Source organism: Andrographis paniculata, unplaced genomic scaffold, assembly GCF_009805555.1.
Source record: "Andrographis paniculata isolate CXL003 unplaced genomic scaffold, ASM980555v1 Contig46END, whole genome shotgun sequence".
Taxonomy (NCBI): domain Eukaryota; kingdom Viridiplantae; phylum Streptophyta; class Magnoliopsida; order Lamiales; family Acanthaceae; genus Andrographis; species Andrographis paniculata.
This window is the reverse complement of record NW_026137580.1, coordinates 964,400-984,928: the sequence shown is the minus strand read 5'-3', so window position 1 is coordinate 984,928 and position 20,529 is coordinate 964,400. Positions and strand designations below refer to the sequence as shown.

General features: G+C 36.2%; 2 protein-coding genes across 2 annotated transcripts; one reads left to right on the top strand and one right to left on the bottom strand.

Annotated features, from left to right (window-relative positions):
- Positions 1 to 416: 416 nt before the first annotated feature.
- On the top strand, positions 417 to 13,603 carry LOC127252364 (uncharacterized). Its single transcript, XM_051276519.1, has 3 exons — positions 417 to 499; positions 941 to 997; positions 12,528 to 13,603. Exon 3 carries the CDS (start codon positions 12,533 to 12,535, stop codon positions 13,601 to 13,603), a length of 1,071 nt encoding a protein of 356 aa, XP_051132476.1. The 5' UTR covers positions 417 to 499; positions 941 to 997; positions 12,528 to 12,532.
- Positions 13,604 to 15,592: 1,989 nt separating this feature from the next.
- LOC127252363 (uncharacterized) lies at positions 15,593 to 19,081 on the bottom strand. Its single transcript, XM_051276518.1, has 2 exons — positions 16,866 to 19,081; positions 15,593 to 16,778 (listed from the first exon to the last, which is right to left on the bottom strand). The coding sequence occupies exons 1-2, from the start codon at positions 19,079 to 19,081 to the stop codon at positions 15,593 to 15,595; spliced, it is 3,402 nt and encodes a 1,133-aa protein (XP_051132475.1).
- Positions 19,082 to 20,529: the final 1,448 nt, after the last annotated feature.

The following is a 20,529-nucleotide window of genomic DNA, read 5'->3' as shown; positions in this document are numbered from 1 at the left end:
TTAGATTTCGGGGACGAAATCTTTTTAAGGGGGATTGAATTGTAATGCCCCAATTTCGGAGTGTATAAAATAATATTATTATAGCAAATAAATATTTTATAATATTTTAGAATTAAGAAATTAATATTTTAAAATAAATTTTATTCCTATTTTATATATTAATTATGATTGAAAAGACTGTTAAATAAATAAATATCGATAAAGATAAAGATAAAAATAAATATAAAATATAATATAATATATATATATAATATAAAGATAAATACATGATGATGATAATAATAATAATAATATAGATAAGGATGATACTATTAATAATAATAATAATAATAATAATAATAATTTAATGTAATTGTATTTTATATATATATATATATATAAACGTAACAAACAAACAAACCTTACCTTGAAGAAAAGAGGGAATCGCTAGGGAGAAAGAAAAGAAAGAACAAAGAAGAAAAAGAAAAAGAAAAGATTTACCCGTTCGATTTTGATTTCGGTATTGTATTTCTTGTTTTATGTAGAATTTAATTATGAATTTTAATATGAATTTCGATATTTGGGATATTAAATTATATTAGAAATTCTTTTAAAATTCATAACTGGCTATTTGGCTATTTATTCGACTAATTTTTTTAGCTGATAGCCTAGTTGTAGTCCTGGCGTTATATTTTGAGAATTTCGTATCGATCCGAGCCGAATTGAAAAACGCTAGTATACTGCACCTGTCTATTTATTCATATCTTTAAATATTATTTATTTAATAATCGGGCGATATAAATATTACGAGGTATAAGAATTTTATAGCTAGAATATCGTATTCTACTAAATATAAAATTTGAAACCCAACGAGCTAATTATAGAAATTAGCTTTTGAATAAGCATGTAGCTCCTATGAATAAGCATATAGCTCAGCTGATTTGAGTAAATAATGGGGCAGGTGTACGTTGGAGGAGATTTCTGTGAGATTGCAAAAGTTAGGCAGTGTCGATAAGAGGTAAGCAGTAAGGAATTAAATCTAATTTTAAGAAATTAGGTATGCATGTTGCATACGATTATGATTAATATGCTAATATGATATTATGTGAATCTTTTTGTCAATGCATGTATATATTTATATTTATATATATATAAGTGCGTATGCATGTGGGAGATTTCACGGTTTATGATATTTGATATACGTATTTGATCGCGTTGGTGAATTTATGAAAATGAGGATAGGTGAGTTGTCTCACCAGCTCTTTTTGGTAAGTTTACTTATTTGGTATGTTGCACACATATTGCACGATTTATCGGATATATTTTATGGATCTATCGTTTAGTCGTCGTGTGCGGTAGTGCTAGGCGAGGACATCATCTGGGGTTAAGATATTCGACCCCGATGTACCGTAACACTTTGGCGATAGTGGACGATAGTAGTTGGACAACTGAGTGACTTAGTCACACGGTCATTTAGGGATTAGACCCATGGTAGTTGAGACGTATTTGGTCTAATCATTCGTGTTAAGTGTTGTTTCACTCATTGGGCTGGCCACTGGTGAGGTCTACCGGTAGTTTAGGATCATATGCCAAACTCCAAACGTGATCCCGTTAGGGCGCGCGAGGAGGAGTAGGGTTTCCGGGTATCTCTTGGATGATTCCAGGTTACACGGATTCTACTACATTATTGGGATAGGGCTAGTCAGTGGGGGTCCTATCTTTGCTATCACTGACTATGGGGCGTCTTGTGGTTAATGGCGACAACATTTGGCTATCCATGTATTGATTGTGGGAGTCGTATGATGACCGTTATATTATTATGGGTTTATGAGGTCCTTCCTTGAGCCGATGATTTTTTGGCTATTTATTGATGATGGTCTAGTGAGCTTGTTATTACAGGGCCGGGGTTATTCCGGCTGTTCACTTAGACAGATGCAGTAAGCCTATTATTATGGAGTCGATGTTATTCCGACTGCTCACTTCGGCGGATGTATATATATATGTGCATGTGCATTGTTGTCGAGTTTGATATCTTTGTTGCATCATTTCACTATTGACATGACATGACATGTATATTATGATTGACGGAAATTACTTTACTTTAAGAGGTATGAAATGACATATTTCACGTTAGTTTTTAGAATGAATTTAATTCTAGATTGCTTTTAAGAAAAATATTTGTTTCAAGTATGCATGGCACATCCGAGACAAGGGACGTCTCGGGATATAGAAAGACGGGCTGAGTGAGTGAACTTACATCTATTGTATTATATGTAAATTTTAACCGGAAAACCTCTTGTTTAGGAGCGTGTTTGTGAATATTCATAAATAAGATTTTGTTATATAATAATGCGCTTTTATGGTTAATTTTAGCCTTAAGACTGTATTGTGGGGCCCGAAGTAGGAGGTGACGACCTCATGATGCAGTGTAGCGGTAGCATTTCCAGTATGAGACAACTGAGGGTGTTACAAGTTGGTATCAGAGCATAGGTTTGGTAGACTTTGGCTCTTGTGATTAAAACTGTTTTAAAAATAATAATGATGTTAAATTGGTTTGGCGAGGTTTGAGTTTTGTGGGTGCATTCATGTTGATGAGGTTTATGCTTTAATGTTATACCTGGTTTAGTTGTGTTGCTGAGTTGATATTTAATCAGGGAAGTCGGGGGCAGTATGTCGAATTCTCGAGGTGATGGTTTATGTTGGGCTATTCGAGGCCCAGAGCTAGACCTTTGTCTGATGAGTCACAATATCCTGTGCCAAAGCATGTACCAATAGAGGCACCTAGTCAGGATTTCTTCCGGCAGTTTATGGCTGCGATGATGCCTCAACAGAGAAGTTTTATTGATATTGTGATGCGGCATAACCCACCAACATATTCTGGTTCCGTAGAGCCTGGAGTTCTTAAGTTCTTGGCTGAGAAGATGGAAAAGATATTTCGTGTTGTTCAGGTTCCACCAGATCAACGAGCCAATATTGTGGCTTATTTCTTGGAAAATCAGTGTTGGTTAGGTGAGGAAACTGCGGGAGTGGACCAAGTGGATATGATTTGGGATGAGTTCAAAGAAAAATTAAAAGCTAGGTTTATACCGTCACATGTTCGAAAGCAAAGAAGCAAGAGCTGCTGGACTTGAAGTAGAGTTCGATGTCATCGAGGACTATTTTGTAATGTTCAATGAGCTAGAGATGTATGTTCCTGACTACTTTACCTATGAGCGAGATAGAGTTGATCATTTTGTAGATGGGTTGCAGCAAATGATTCAAGAAGCTTTAGCTGTGTTGGATATCAGTTCGTTGTATGAGGCTTACGAGCGTGCTGCTCGATTCTATCAGAAGCAGGAAGTCGGACATAAGAACAGTGAAAAGGAAATGAGGTATCAACATCAGTTTCGAGATAAAGGAAAAGCTAGGGTGGAGGGATGATGAACCAAAGGGTAAAAATAAATGGTGGCAAATATTTAGGTCTGGGCCATCACATAAGGGGATTTCGATTAAAGGACCGAGTCAAGAGAGGTTTCAACAATCGGGAGTTGTTTGTCAACGTTGTGGAAAAAGTCATTCAGGTATCCGTTGTGATAAAGTTCCATCAACATGTTTTAAGTGTGGTGGTAGTGGTCATATTGCCAGGTTATCCCCAAGTGTGGTAACTGCAAGAGAGTCATCTCGTTTTCGGCTCCAGTGGAGTTCTGTCATTTTCGGCTCCGGTGGAGAGTCATCTTGTTTTCGACTCCGGTGGAGTCATGTGGTTTTCGGCTCTGGTGGAGTCATCTCGTTTTCGGCTCTGATGGAGTCGTATCGTTTTTTGCTCCAGTGGAGTCATGTCATTTTCGGCTCCGGTGGAATCATCCCATTTTCGGCCATCTCGTTTTCGGCTCCGGTGGAGTCATGGGATTTTCGGCTCCGGTGGAGTCATCTCGTTTTCGGATAAGGTGGAGAGTCATCTCGTTTTCGGCTCCGGTGGAGAATCATCTCATTTTCGGCTCCGGTGGAGTCATCTCGTTTTCGGATCAGGTGGAGAGTCATCTCGTTTTTTGCTCCGGTGAAGAATCATCTCATTTTCGGCTCTGGTGGAGTCATCTCGTTTTCGGCTCTGGTGGAGTCATCTCATTTTTTGCTCCGGGGTGGAAAGTCATCTCGTTTCCAATTCCGATGGAGAGTCAACTATTATTTTTATTTGTATTTTTGTTTTGCTTTTACATTCAACTTTCTGATCAAACTCAAATTGGTTTATGTTATACTACTTGAATTTGAGGGGGAATGTTGAGATATTTTAGATATTCGATTTTAGATTTAGTAGTTTTATATTTAGATTTGATATTGTCCATATATTATATTATTTAGATTTGAGTCTATCGAGTCTGTTTTGTATTGCTTATATATATGCTCCTTGTTTTGATGTGACATAAGACAATTTTATTATTTTTCCCAAAATTTCTAACAATTTATATTATTAAATAATATAATTAATATAATTACTCCCTCCATCACGGTGCAAGGTTGCCGTTTACTTTTTGCACATAGATTTTTGAATATTAATATTATAATAAGTTGTAGTGAAAAAGACGAAAATATCCCTATTAGTATTGCGTAATACAAAAGTAATGACATTTGTTAAGTTGGAAATGTATTTATTATGTTATGTATGTAGTACAATTACTAAATTAGGAAATAATAACTTTATTTTAGAACGGACAAAAATAAAAAAATGACAACATTTCAATGGAACGGAGGGAGTATATAAATTCAAATATTAACTATCAGCACCGGTGTTGAATTTAAACATTCAGCACCCAATCCATGCCGATAATATACATATATACTTCCTCCGTCGTATAAAAGTATGCCCATTTGACCATGCATGAATTTTTTTAAAAATTAGTAAAAATAGAATTTTTTTTTATGGTAAAAAAAAGTAAAAAATTGGTATTTTTTTACTAAAAATAAAAATAAAAATAAATTTGAATGACAACAAAAAAATAAAGTGAAAATAAATTTGGATGACAACCAAAAAATAAAGTAAAAATAAATTTGGATGACAGACGAGTATATTGTAATTATTATAAGAGCATATATAATTTTTATATTCCCTCCGTTCCGTTGAAAGGATGGCGTTTATTTTTTGCACGTAGATTTTTTAATATTAGTATTATATTGGATTGTACTAAAAAAACAAAAATACCCCTATTAATATGGTGTAATATAAAAGTAATGACACTTGTGTAATATATTGTAAGTTGAAAGGATGTTTATTATGTTAAGTAGGTAGTATAAATATTAAATTAGGAAATGGTAACCTTGTTTTAGGACGGACGAGAATGGAAAATGGTAACCTTTCAATGGCTGGGTGGGAGGGACGATATAAAATCAAAAGTAATGACAGGACTTGTTTGTCTTGACCCCACAAGTTGGATATCAAATATTGCTATTTGGTCTCTACTTGGATTTCAATTATATATATTGTTATTGAAAGATGAAAATGAAGATATATATCGAATCTACTAGTGATGTAACGTTGAGGTGAACAAACAGGCGACAGAGAGTGGAAGTTGTATCTGAAATCCTCCAAGAAAATTACTGATAGAAACAATAGAAATCAATTAATTGATGCAAGAAGATACATACATGCAACAACAACAAATTAAAGAGAAAGTGATATATGTATATATATATATATATAAGTCACATGCTGTAAATTGATCGATAATGGTGTTGTTTGTCTTCTTCAATGTTGTGTTGTTGATGATATCTGACTCATAAGTAGTTTGGATATTAATGTTATCCAACGCTACTCAGTGGGAGACACCACAAATGACTTTTGAAGCTTTGGAAGGCCAACTTTACCATATAATATTATTGTCCTCTCCTTTATTTTTTTTGTTTTTATAATATATATATTTTAAGGTTAAACTGTTTTTTTTAGTTCCGTAATTGGATCCCCTTATCATTTTAGTCTCATAAGTGAAGTCTGTCGCAAACTAGTCATAAGTGAAAAAATTTTAATGTTTTAGTCCTCCGGTGACGGAGACGCCCGTGTGGCTCGCCGGAGGCCACGTGTCCGCCAGGTCCGCGACGTGGATTTTATTTTTATTTTTTTAAAAATTTATTTTTAATTTTATTTGCTATTTTTTATTTTTTTTATTTGGTCCAATTAAAAAAATAAAAAAATAAAAATAAAAATAAAATTCATGTGTCCGCCAGGTGTCCCGTCAGGTCAGTGATACCTGGCGGACACGTGACTTCCGGCGAGCCACGCGGACGTCTCCGGTACCGGAGGACTAAAACAACGAAAATTTTCCACTTATGGGACTAATTTGCGACAAGCTCCACTTAGGGGACTAAAATGATAAGGGGATTTAGTTACGGGACTTAAAAAAAACAGTTTACCCATATTTTAATTTTTAATTATTCTCGTGTATATATAATTGATCCTTGACACAGGGCCATCACATGTATATATAAATATATACATGTGTATTTTCTTAGCTATTACAACCACACAACACATATATATGTCCACTAAAGTTAGTGTACAATATATGTCATTAGTTGTGTGTTACATTAATAGAGGTAAATATAATTTTATGATTATTATTATTAATAATTCATCATCATTTTGTTATTATAAAATGTAATTTTAGCTTTACATAAGACACTTTTCATTGGTTTTCTTCCTATAAATGCACTCCCTATGAAAATGGTATTACCAAGTAAATTGTAAATAAATATATGTTAGTAATTATTATTATATATTATTATATATGTTTCAATGTCGTTTGGTACTTGCTACAATATTGTAATTTGAAATAAAGTATTGTTTTGAATTTTGATTTAAATTGTATTTTTTATGTGATATTTTGAGAGTAAATAATATATTATTATAGGAACAAATCAAATAAATAATATTGATTTTAATTTAAAATAATAATAATTAAAAAAAAAAAAAACAAACAAACAAACAAACTCTGAAGTCTCAGTACAATAATGTAAAGTGTCGCTTTGCCATAAAAAATGACACGTTGAAAGGTATTGCTTTTAGTGAAAAAAAATGACAACAAAGATAAAAATGGTAAATAAGCAAAAATAATTTATGATGATGGTGATTGAACTACTGCAACAATGAGTGATGATATACCTTCATAAAAATTAATATATTGTTTACAAAAGCACACGTTGATAACAGAGAATGGTGCCAAACTAAAAGTCATGGTAAAAAATGAGTTATTTGCATCATATACTTAGTAATTGTAAAGTACTTGGTTATAAAATTTTGGTTTTTCGTTGATTTTTTTTTTAATAAAATCAAATTTATTCCGCAGTTATTTCATAACAGTACTAAAGATGAAAAATAAGATTATTGGCGTTCGGTGATGTTTGGCTACAAAGTAAAATGAGAATGCAACTACTCTTTAGAAAAGTTAAGCATGTTCAATATGTTTTTTTTTTTTTTAATTTAATTTTAATTTACATCACTACAAAAAAAAAATAGTATATTTGTAACGGAATTCCGTTCCTAAAGTTCACGTAGCTAAAGTAATTTCATTCCTAATTCCGTCTCTAATATCATTAGTAACGGAAAAAGTGGATTTAAGTACGAAAAAATCTTGTTACAAAATTGATATTTTTTTGTAGTGCATACTTGACAATGGTGGATGTGATCATCATTTTTGTTTTGAAAAGTAAAAACACATTAAAGATAATTTCATTGTGGTCAAAAGAAAGAAAATTTATAAGCTTTACTAGACTAAAGCTTCAATTGTTAAAGATATTATGAATATCATGTATCGATAAACATATTTTTGGTATCAAAATCATTCATCATATTAGTGAAAATGGACTAAATAGTTTATCAAAAGAAAATGTGCTTCACATTGCATTGTTGGTAACTAGACTTGAGTATGCTTACAAAAGCAACATCTATCTACGAAATGCGAGTTGCTTAAATTGGTGCATTAAGATATGTATGGCCTCTTAAAAGTAAAATATTTCGGTGGTGCATTATATTTTGCTATATTTATTGACAATGTTCTAGGAATATATGGAATCATGTGTAGTGTTGGAAAAGTTCCAAGAATTGTATGCCATAATTGAGAAGGAGTTAAACCAGAAGTTGAAATATATTTATTATACAAACAATGGTGGCAAGTATTTTGAATCAATTTGTGGTTATTGTAAACAATATGGTATTGCACATTAAAAAAATCATTTGAAAACTATAAGATGATTTTGAAAGAATAAGATGTATGCTGTAAGTAATGAATGTTATCAATCTCAATCATATTGCTTATTTGAATAGTGAGGCGCTAAAAGAAAAATTGGTTTGACAATAATGTAAAATATGATCGGTTAAGAGTTTTTTGCTACAAGACGTTTGTGCATGTTCTAGATGATGAAAAGATCCATGTAGATGCAAAAGCTAGGATGCATATATCTTCGCGGAATATGATAACAATAGAATTGACAATGATTCAACTAAAAGCCGTTAATAGAAGCCGTGATGTGAAGTTTATAGAAGCCAAACTATTGAAAATATTAACAAAGTTAATAAGTCTAAACCTAATGAAGATAGTAATATGATTCATGATATGAATACTAGGGTTCAAGTTTTTGATGACTAACAAGTTGAAAATGAAATAAATGTTCCTATTAATATTCTTTATAAAAAGGAACATGGGGTGTCACATGGTGAGAGTCTTAGTTATACATTTGAATAACAAATTACCCAACTCAAAAGGTCTAAAAAAAAAAAAAGCTAGCATATAAAATGTGTATTTTGGATGAGTATGCAATTTCCCCATATAGGGGAAAACTTTATAATTTAGAAGAAGCCACTAAAATAAAGCCAAATAACAATGGTTGAATAGTATGAAAGATAAATAAAATTTCTATATAATAATCGTACTTTCGATTTTGTAAAGTTATATGTAATGGTAAAGTTGTAAGTTGGAAATCTAAACTACAAATGTGTGTAGCTTTGTTGACTATTAGGCTAGTCATTGCCGAAGTATGCAAGGAGCTAATATGGTTGAAGAAATTTGTCTAGAAGCTTGGTTTTGTTGAAGATCAATAGATACTTTTTTTTTTTTTCCCAGCAAAAATGAGTCATTTGTTACCGACATAGTATTTTAGATATTGTAAATTAATAAGTTATGATATTATTATATTAGTATCTTTTTATACGAGCAGTTGGTATTTTAAATATTTTTATGATTATACCTCAATAAAATATATGAAAAATGAATATCTAATAAAATTTTATATAATACAAATAAATAAAAATATTTATAATTAACTTAAAACTAATTTTATAAAAAAATAAAAAATTTTAAATGTAGATAAAAATATTTATTTATTGAGGAGAGATATAAAAATAAAGGAGTTTTGAGTGGGCTCTACCTGTACAAAATTATAAATTTAATTAAATAGATTTATATTTGTTAAGTATGTTTAAGGTGAATAAATTTACTAAATTAGTACTATTTTTAGACAATTAAAATTCTATTTATCTTGGTTAAAAGATATGACTTTTCATACGTGGTGTTTTGGATGTTAATTTTCTAGAATTGGCCAAAATTCACATTGATGTGAATGATGTTGGTATGATGCCAAAGAAATTATCAAGAGAAAAGTTTGAAGTTCGCTATAAGACTGTCGGTTTGATAGTTATCTCCGTATATTTTTAAAGGGATGATTTTTTTTGGAGTTCTGTGATATTTTTTTACAGAAAAATAGACCGAGAATGATAAACCTATTCAACCTCACTTATATAAGTGAAGAAAGATCAAACTTAGGGTTGAGGGAGCTAAATGATAAGAGATACGGAAATTAAAAAAAAAAAAAATTAGTCACGATGTGTGTCAAGAATATCATCTAGCCGAAATCTTTTATTATGGTTTGAAGTCGTTCACCATTCAATCGAGCTGATGTTAAAAAAAGTTCTAAACATATTTTACTTCGTTCTGAAAATTTGTATTGTTAATCGGAAGTCTAGTTTGAGAGAAAATTATCATGTAAGAAAAATTTGAATTGAACAATTTTTTTTTTTTTTCTTACTTTATATTCATAAGAATTTGGGATTAGTTTATTTTGCTAATTGCAAACACCAGATGTGTTTGTTGAAGACTCTCTATTTTACGTATTTATAATACTTTATAAATAAAAATATTTAAATAAAATTGTATTTATTTTGTCGTAAATACATTTAACTTAAAGATTATTATTATTATTATTGAGTAGCAATATTACTGTTTAAACCCAACAATTTCAAATACTCAAAAAATTGGATAGTTAGACATGATTATATATTTAATATTAGTATTCAATAATATATATATATATATATTATTGAATGTGTTTAATATATATTATGTTAATTGTATTTAATTAAATTTTATATATTTTATACTTTTTCAGTAATAATGATTATAAGATCATATTTAAAAATAACATGGATCACATGCTGAATTATTCGGTGCTCATGCCTTCAAAATTAATTTAACTAATTATATTAACTACATTAATTAATGGAGCAAATCAAAATATTGAATTTATAAGCATTAAGCACATATTCTAGAATTTTTAAATTCATCATTTGATCTATCACCTTAAAAAAAAATTAATTATCAAATCCAACATTTAAGATGTACTTGTAGACAAAAAAATTGTGTTATATTTTTATAAACACAAAATTTGTACAAATTATATTTGTATTTAAATTTAATGCGGGTCCTATTCTCTATTCGGATCCTTTGATTCTCTCTCCGAGTCGATCCATTTTTCCAATTTGGATTTGGGTGGCTTCTTTGATCCGAAGGGATTTTGGTCTTCGGTTTGACTTCGCCGGCTTTTGAAGGACTTTGGTATCCATGTTGGCGATTTTGATCGTCGGCTTCGGATTGATGCCTCCTTTGGATGATCCGACGGAATTTGATCTTTGAGGGAGAGATTTAGTGCTCCATAACGCTTTTGGCGGCGTGTCCCTTTGACTTTTGGATCGAAGAGGGCCTGGTTTGCGCCTTTTATGAAGAACGCTACGAACATCTTCAAGCTTTGGGAGCGACTTTGGAGGCTCTTCCTTGGCTTTGATGGATTCCTCGATAGCTTTGAGAGATTTGATCCTTCCTCCGGCTCGGACATACGACGAAGAACGTTAACTTCATCGATTCGTCAACCAATATTGGATCATTTGTCCAAATCGGTGACTTTTCGACGAAGAACGCTTCGAAGGACACGAAGAACAATGAAGAACATTGCAGAGAGTCTAGAGAGACTTACCCTTGCGCGAGTCTTCAAATGAACTTCGGTGTCTAAATGAATTGGCCAAGGCTCCTATTTATAGGGGAGGGTGGCCTTGGCTTCCTTTTCGGATGGTGCCACGTGGATGGAAAGATTTTATAATCTTTCCTTTTCCCTCGGATGCCGTTTTCCATTTTTGACGGATTTGATTATGCACCTTCCTTTCTCGTCAAAATCTTTATATCATTGCCTTTTTTGGAAGATATTAATTTATATACTTCCTTTATTGACAAGATCTTTATATCATTGCCTTGTTTGGAAGATATTAATTTATATACTTCCTTTATTGACAAGATTAATTTATTTTGCTGCCAAATTTATTATGGCTCTATTTATGCACGTAATATTTGTACGATATCTTCCATTTTAAGCAGATTTTGCACTAATGGTTGATATTTATTGTACAAAAATTAACATATGTGCATAATTAAATACCATATATTTATTTTATTGGAATTTTATTTTCTTCCAAAATACATGATATTTAATTGATTTTAGACATATATTTTTAGTGTCTACAAAATGCCCCCTCGAGACTTGTTTAAGCCGACACAAAATATTTAAGGCATGAACGAGTCTCGAAACATAGAAAAAGAATTTTTTTTTTCTTTTTTTTTTTTTAAATGGCCCTTTTTTTTTGCCATTCTTTTTTTTGTTTTGCATTTTTTTTGTAAATGGCGTTTTTGCCATTTTTTTATGCAAGTTTTTTTTTTTTTTTTTTTTTTTTTGCAAAATTCTTTTTTTTTCTCTTTTTTTTTTAATAATAATGGCGTTTTTGCCATTTTTTTTTTTGCAAAATTGACATTTTTTTTTTTGCTTTTTTTTTTTTTTTTAATGGCGTTTTTGCCATTTTTTTTTTTTTGCAAAATTGACATTTTTTTTTGCAAAATTCTCTTTTTTTTTCTTTTTTTTTTTTTTTTTTTTTAATAAATGGCATCTTTGCCATTTTTTTTTTTTAAATGGCGTATTTGCCAAAATATATATATATATATACACATATCATATATATATATATTCTTTCCTTTATTCTTTGTTTTTATTTTTATCTTCCTTCCTTTTTTTATACATGTCTTTCCATATCTCAATTTTTAGACACTATATAAACCCCTCACCATGAGAGAATCTTATCATTCTCAACTTCTCACAGTTTTGATTTCTCTCATTCTAGGGTAGGCTTATTCCTCTTGTGTTTTTTTTTTTTTTTTTTTTTTTTTTCATCTTTTGATCTTTGCTTATATATATATATATATTTTTTGTAGGCGAGATGGCTTACTTCAAGGATGTCTCCTCCCCCTCTGGAAACGCCGAGTTGGTGATTTGCGAGTTTGAAGGTCAACCGCTGGACAAGGCGACTCGTCTATTGGTGCATCCACCACTCATAGGACGCGGAGCTGCTCGCCCTCGCTTGGAGGTGTCAAATTTCCCAAAGACGTGGTCTCGGAATGTCGCTGGCGGAAAGCATACCTTGCAATCCTCACTTCATCAACACGTGTCAAACGATGTTCTTCCACTTCCAACCTTGGGGCGGCGGATCATGGATGGGGCGTGCGTTTGGAATGGTCTTCCTTCATTTGATGGCAACTTTTCGTACGTGGCCGGCTATTGGGAATGGGCGGAGGATGTGTTGGATCGATGCGAGATTCAACTAAAGAGAGGATGCATTTACGATGCGGTCTATGCTTCCTTGTTCTCCTACGACTATTCTCCGGAGATCGTCAAGGCCGTTTGCGAGGCGTGGTGTCCCAAAACCAACACCCTTTTGACTGCCGCCGGTGAAGTGTCGATCTCTCTCCGTGACTTGGCGTCCTTGGCGGGCCTCCCCATACTCGGCTCATTTTACGAAGAGGTGGTACCAAGCGCAAAGGAGCTATATGGCAGTAAAGAGGATAGGAAGCTGGTTCCCCGTTCGTGCCGATACCTGTTGCATGCCTATCACCTTCTTCGGAGTCGTGACAAAGGTCGACGTGGCGTCCGCACAACCGACTGGATTTCTTTTTGGTGCGAAAAGACCGTCAAATACGAGCGTCCTCAAATTCGTCGTGGCAAGGAGTCTACTCGTTCTTCTCGGCCTGATGCGACTTACAATCCTACCGGAGAGATTGGTGCCCACGAGCCATGGTCGAAGGCGCAGGAGTCATCTTTTGCCAAACTCAAAGTTGGACGGGAGCACCTTGAGGAGACTTTTCTCGCAGCGTTCCTTTCGTTGGCTTTGCATCTTTGTGCTTCCGCTCGACGATGTTGGTTTGATACGTCCTTCGACTTTCAAGATGGCAAGTGTCCTAGCGTCGGGATTTCCAGTAAGCTTGGCCATTCCAGTCTTAACCAGTATTTATAGGGGGCTAAACCAGATCGCGGATTCATCATGTCCTGGGAAAGTTCGGTCGACAATTCCTCTCCACTTTTTGACCGGATGGATCGCTGAGTATTTTCAGACCCACTACGGCGTATGGAAGGGAATCCGTGGTCCGGGGATGGTGAAGCACTCCGGGGCTGTTAGTGCTCGTGCGTATAGAGCAGATGTTGCATGCCGAAAGATTTTACGCGGTGACTACTTTCGTTGGGCTTGCACCATGATCACGAAAGATTTCGACGTACGGTTTGTTGATGACGGGAAGCGCGAAGACTACGAGCAAGAATACTTCATCTCCATTCGCTCTTGTTTTCTGACTTTGCGGGATGGATTTCGATGCTTCGTGGAGCCGTATAGTCCCCACCGTTTTTGCCGTCAATTTGGTTTTTTCCAAGAGATTCCCGGAGTTCTTTTGAAAGACGTCCGTTGCTGCGCTTTTGAGGAAGGCTATCAACATTGGCACCAAAGTACTTACTTGAAATCTTCAGCCGAAGTTATTCTTCCACGCATTCCTGCGATTCCGAGGGGATTTTCTTCCGACGTATACAAGAAGTGGTGGACTCAAGTTTGCGGGTCTTTCTTGGATAAGTATATCCCGCCGGTACAAAAGACCACCGATCAGACCAAGCCATCGGATAAAGCTCGAAAAATGCCGCTACTTATCTCGGGTGTTCCTGAGAGGAACAATGGAAATTCAAGTACTCACAATGTCGGTTCTTCAAAGCGGACGGTACCCTCGGTCTCTGAACGAAGCAGTAGTGAGCATGATGTTCATTGGAAGCGAGCTCGTCGAGATCCTCATATCATCAACCCGTCAAGTCCTCGTTCGAGCCGACACCATTCTTCGAGCGATTTCGCGAGAGAGGTAACTTCTATCTTTTTTTTTTTTTTTTTTTTTTTAACATGATCCGTTTTTTTTATCCCCTTTTTCAGTTGGAGCAAAGAATCCCGAGTATGGATGAAAAGATGGCGAGCCGAGATTCTATTGTTGAGGTGATTGGAGAAACTAGAGGTGTTTGCAATAAGCAAGTAAAGGATGCTCCAACCAAGCCAATAGTTGTTCATTCCGTTGTGCCCGCGGTTTCAGAATTCTGTGGCGCGAATTTTGTGAAAAAGATCCAACGCGAATATATAGGAAAAGTATGGTCGGATCTTCGGGGTAAGCTTTTGAGGACACCAGCTCGTTTGCTTTCCTCGATTAAGGACGAGGTTGATGTAGTGCTCCAATCAATGAAAAGCTTTCAGTATTCTGACATTTCTCATATTGAGGGCCGAGTCAAGGCCCTTTTTGATGACGCTGCATCTTTTGATGAGGCATGTTCTGACTCGATCGACGCCGTATCCTTAGCTGCTCGTAACCAACAGATTTCCGAGATCAAAGATCGACTGTCGCACCTTGAGACGAGGCATGTTGAGGAGTGCGAAGCTATTAAGGAGTTAGAGGGGTGTGTGGAGAATATTGACGTGAAGCTTCGCTCTTTACAAGAGCAAAAAAGAGAGAATGTTTCCCTTATTAAGCGACGTCAAGGAGTTAATGAGAATATCACCATTCAAATTGCTGAAGTCAAGGATGAACTCGCCGCTGTAGAGAATGTCCCCGCGCAAGACGAAGAATACTTAAAAAGCTTAGAAGAGTTGTTGGATATTAGCAAAGAAGAGTTGTATAATCTTAATGTTTAAGATCAATTTGTACTCTTCATTTTGATTGCCAATCAATAAATTTAAATTCTCTCTTCTTTTTTTTATATATATATATATATTTTTTTTTTTGAGCATTTTTTTTTTCCAAATCCTTTATCACTTATTTATTTATTTCTTTATTTATTTGACTGAACTTGAAGGTATATCTCAAGCTGCCTACGTACCCGGTAAAGGGATCAAGTCATAACGTAGTTCAAAGCAACTTGAATTTGCTTTTATTGTTATTTTGCAGTTTATCCTCATGCTAAGGAGTCTTGATTTGATTTGAAGGTCTCACGCATAATATCTTTTGAGGAACCTCCCGTTGATTGGCCCTATCCGGAGTCCGTCTTGAGATGTCAACTTGTATGCACCATTCGTGTAAACCTGAGTGACAACGTAGGGTCCATCCCACTTGGATAAAAATTTATTTCCCGAACGAAAGTTGATCACAATGGGCCTTCTCACAGCAAGAACCAAGTCCCCAATTTGAAAGGATCGTGATTTGACTTTTTTATTGTAAGCTCGAGACAATCGTGCTTGATAACACTCCAGTCTTTGTTGAGCTTGTAGTCTTTTCTCGTCGAGAGCCTCTAGCTCTTCGAGTCTTAATCTGACATTTTCTTCAGTCGTCAATTCTTCCTGGAGAGCAATCCTTAGTGAAGGAATTTGTCTTTCCAATGGGAGGACAGCTTCGACCCCATATACAAGTGAGTATGGTGTCGCTTGTGTTGGAGTGCGGAATGTAGTACGATAGGCCCACAAAGCTTCACCGATGCGGTCATGCCAATCTCTTTTTGATTTGGAGACAACCTTTTTCAGCAAGTTACAAAGTGTTTTATTGAATGCCTCTGCGAGTCCATTTGCCGGTGCATAATACATCGAGGACTTCTTTTGTTGAAAGCCAAACTTTTCACAAAGCTTGTCGATGTGAGTATTGGCAAAAGATCTTCCATTATCAGTGATGATACACCGAGGAACCCCATAACGGTAAATGATGTTGACTCGTATGAAGTCAGCTACCGTCTCCTTTTTGACTTCTTTCAAAGGAACTGCTTCTGCCCATTTGGAGAAGTAGTCTGTTGCGGCCAAGATATAGAGATGTCCAGCGGACGACTTTGTGAGTGGTCCTACAACGTCCATGCCCCAGGTATCGAATGGCCACGAAGCAATAGTTGGGTGCAATGGTTCCGGTGGTTGATTGATAAAGTTAGCATGAAATTGACACGGTTGGCAGCTCCGTGCGAATTCTATACAGTCTTTAACCATGGTTGGCCAATAATACCCCATCCTCTTTATTCGGAAGTGTAACTTTGGGCCAGCTTGATGAGCTCCACAGATTCCGGCATGAGTTTCCTCCATAGCTTGTTTGGCTTGATGATTGCCGAGGCATCGAAGGAACATGTTCTCGAACGACCGACGATAGAGTATGCCGTTGAAGTAGGCGTAGCGTGCAGCTCTTCTTCGGATATCTGCTCGTCTGCGCGGGTCACTCGGGAGCTTGTCATATTTTAAGAAATCTAATATTGGTTGCCGCCAATCTTCTTCTTCTTCTTCAATTTCAAACACCTCGATGAGGTGATTTACTTCTTTTTCAACACATTCTTCTTCTTCATACTTGCAGGAATCCACCCAAACTTTGCGTATCGGAATATACACCTGTTGATCCGGGATGGATAGAGTCGATGCCAATTTAGCCAGGGCGTCAGCTTGCCCATTCTCTTTCCTTGGGACATATTCAATAGAGACATCCCCGAGCAACTCAATGAGTGCCTTAGCATACTTTAAGTAAGGCATTAGTTCTGGTTTCTTCACTTCAAACTCTCCAGTGATTTGATTTACAACCAGCTTGGAATCCCCGTATACTTGAAGTTGGCGTTGCTTGATATCTACCGCCATTTTTAGGCCGAGGATGAGTGCTTGATACTCAGCCACATTATTTGAACACTTTTCTTTTAAGGCAAAAGAGTATGGAAGGACTTCTCCTTGTGATGTGACAAATATTACTCCGGCTCCAGCTCCATTTTTGTGTGATGAGCCGTCAAAATACATTTTCCATGGTGGGGTGATTTCGAGAAAAAGCGCGTCTTCATCAGGGAAGTCGTCAGACAACTCCCATTCAGCGGGGATGGGATGATCAGCAAGGAAGTCAGCCAATATTTGTCCTTTTACAGCTTTCTGTGGTACATATATGATTTCGAATTGTTGCAGCTGCAGGTACCACCTCGCAAGTCGATCAGAAAGGACAGGCTTTGACATGACATATTTCAAGGGATTTGCTTTGGACACCAACCGGATAGTGTGCGCTTGGAAGTAATGCTTCAACTTTTTTATGGCGAAGATGAGCGCCAAGCATATCTTTTCCACCGGTGAATAATTTAGTTCATTTGGTGTCATCATTCTGCTGAGGTAGTAGAGGGCATTTTCTTTCCCTTTATTGGCTTCCTGTGCTAACAAGGCTCCAACTGAACGCTCTTGTGCAGCGATGTAAAGCGTCAACGGATGTCCAGGAATTGGGGCTGTCAGCACTGGTGGTTTTGTCAAGTAGTCTTTGATACTTTGGAATGCCTTCTTGCATGCTTCATCCCAATGGAAAGGCACTCCCTTCTTCATGATTCGGCTGAAAGGTTGACATCGTCCAGCGAGGTTAGAGATAAATCTTCTTATATATGCTAATTTTCCTTGTAAGCTTTTTAGCTCGTGGATGTTACGAGGCTCAGGCATTTTTGTGATGGCATCTATCTTTGCCTGTTCAATCTCAATTCCACGACTATGGACAATGAATCCGAGGAATTTTCCGGAGGTGACTCCAAAAGCGCATTTGAGAGGATTCATTTTTAATTGGTAGCGCCTCAACCTTTCAAAAACCTTTCTTAAGTCTTGCAGGTGATCTTCTTTTCTCTTGGATTTGACAACCAAGTCGTCAACATAGCACTCTACATTTTTGTGTAGCATGTCATCAAAGATCTTTTGCATTGCTCTTTGGTAGGTTGCCCCAGCATTTTTCAATCCGAAAGGCATAACTTTGTAACAGTAGATACCTTTCGGTGTACGAAAGGCGGTTAACTCTTCGTCTTCAGGTGCCATACGAATTTGGTTATATCCAGATGATCCATCCATAAAAGAAAGCGCTTCATGTCCTGTCGTTGCATCAATCATCAATTCAGTTATGGGTAAAGGAAAATCATCTTTTGGGCATGCTTCGTTTAAATCTCGGAAATCCACACAAACTCGGATTTGTCCATTCTTTTTCTTTACAGGCACGATGTTGGAAATCCATTGGGGGTATTTGACTTCCCGGATGAACCCCACTTCAATGAGTTTGTTGACTTCATTTTCTATTTGAGGGATGAGTTCAGGACGGAATCTTCGTTGTGCTTGCTTCACAGAGCGAGCTCCTTTCTTCACACCTAGATGGTGGACCGCAACTTTCGGGTCTAAGCCGGGCATTTCTTTATATGACCAAGCGAAGACATCTTGGAATTCGTTGAGAAGTCGGATGTAGGCATTCATATCATCCTCACCCAGCTCTTTGTTGACATAGACAGGTCTTGGGTGATCTTCATTTCCCAAGTTGACTTCTTCTAACTCGTCCACTGCAGCTTTGATACCTTCTTCGAGCGCGGCGGGTGCATTTCCTGCATCTTCTTCAATCATTGTTTCTTCTCCCCCTTCAGTGATGTAGCAGGATGATGCAACACTTTCTTCATTATCTTCTTTGGGTTTGGTGAAGACAACGGTTTGCCATTTAGCCTTTAAAACTTTACCGCAATGTATCGTCATTTTTGTTTGACGCGTCATGCGGGATGGAAAGCGGCTCTTGATTTCTTCATCCATCTCCACATATTTTGTTGATGTGGAATTCGTCTTGTTTTTTCTCTTTATTGATCTTTGGTCCTAACCTTGTGAAGACAGAAGGTTTTAGCCTCTCGAAAACCGATACTCTTGCATTCTTCCCCTTTTGAGGTGAATTGGAAGACAAAGTCTCGCTTTCGGTGATATGATGATTTGCAGCCCTTTTGATAGCGATGCGTACGGGAGCTTGTGGCATGTACCCAAGACCAGCCCTCGAACCTTGGGTTGTCTGTGGTGGTAACTTTCCCAGCAGTGATTCCTCATTTGGATTATATCCAGCTTTTGTGAGAAGTTTGTAGGCTTTTGGGCCAAAGCTTTTGTCCTTTTGCAATCGCATAGCCTCTATTTTTTCCTCTTTTCCATTCCTTGTCTGTGATGGGGGGATTGGGTTGAGTGGGGTCTTCGGAAGAGTCAAATCTTTTAGAGGCTCAATTAATGAGTCTGCAGAACCTGAGGCAGGTGTTTTTTCTTTATCTCTTAACTTTGCCCCCAAGTTTGGTTGTGGTGCTTTGACATCTTCATGTACCTTGGATTTTTTTGCTTCTGTAGAGAAATATTTGGCGTCCGCAAAGTGTGACTCGGCTTCTGCATATGGCTTTGTGTCTCCAAGAACTTTCTTTGTCACTCCATTTTGAGCGTATTTGAAGCATTGGTGCCACGTTGATGGAACTACACCATTCTCATGTATCCATGGTCTTCCCAAAAGAACGTTGAAAGATGTCTTTGCGTCTATCACGTAGAACAAAGGGTTAGTTTCCATTTCATCGATTAAGAGTCTCAATCTTATGGTGCCAAGTGCTCTTTGCCCCTCTTGATTGTATCCATGTATTGTCATACGACTCTCGAATAACTGATCTACTGGTATTCCCAATTTTTGCAATGTGTATAGAGGAAGGACATTGACTGCAGCTCCTCCGTCTAAGAATATCCGGTTAATCCTTTGTTCATGGATATAACCCACGACCAGTAATGGACGATTATGGGGTTTGGATCCTAACACCAAATCTTCATCAGTGAAAGTTATCGTGGCACATTCTTCACTCGATTTGTCTCTGATCGCCTTGCCACCTTTCTCGGTAGTGAGACAATATGATTCTTTGTCTTTTATGTCAACTTCGAGAGACCCGAACATGATTGAAGTGACATTAACAGAAGCAGAATCGTCTTCAAGGGTGATCTTTCCTTCATGAGCCAACTCCATGACTTTGTCTTTAAAGATGAAACAGTTATGGATGGGATGTCCTACGACACGATGGTATTTGCAATATCTTGGGTCATCAACCTTTCCAGCTTCCTCCGGTCTTTTTGAATTCGGAAGTTCAATGAGGTTTTCTCTGAGTAGATCGTCAAAGATTCCCGAGACGTCAGAATCCAGG

Excerpts from the sequence above, each read along its gene's own strand:
- LOC127252364 (XM_051276519.1), top strand. The coding sequence starts at position 12,533 with ATGGCTTACTTCAAGGATGTCTCCTCCCCCTCTGGAAACGCCGAGTTG.
- LOC127252363 (XM_051276518.1), bottom strand. The coding sequence starts at position 19,081 with ATGACGATACATTGCGGTAAAGTTTTAAAGGCTAAATGGCAAACCGTT. Across the intron at positions 16,779-16,865 it reads GTAAATCACCTCATCGAGGT|ACGAGCAGATATCCGAAGAA; the intron begins GTTTGAAATTGA and ends TGACCCGCGCAG.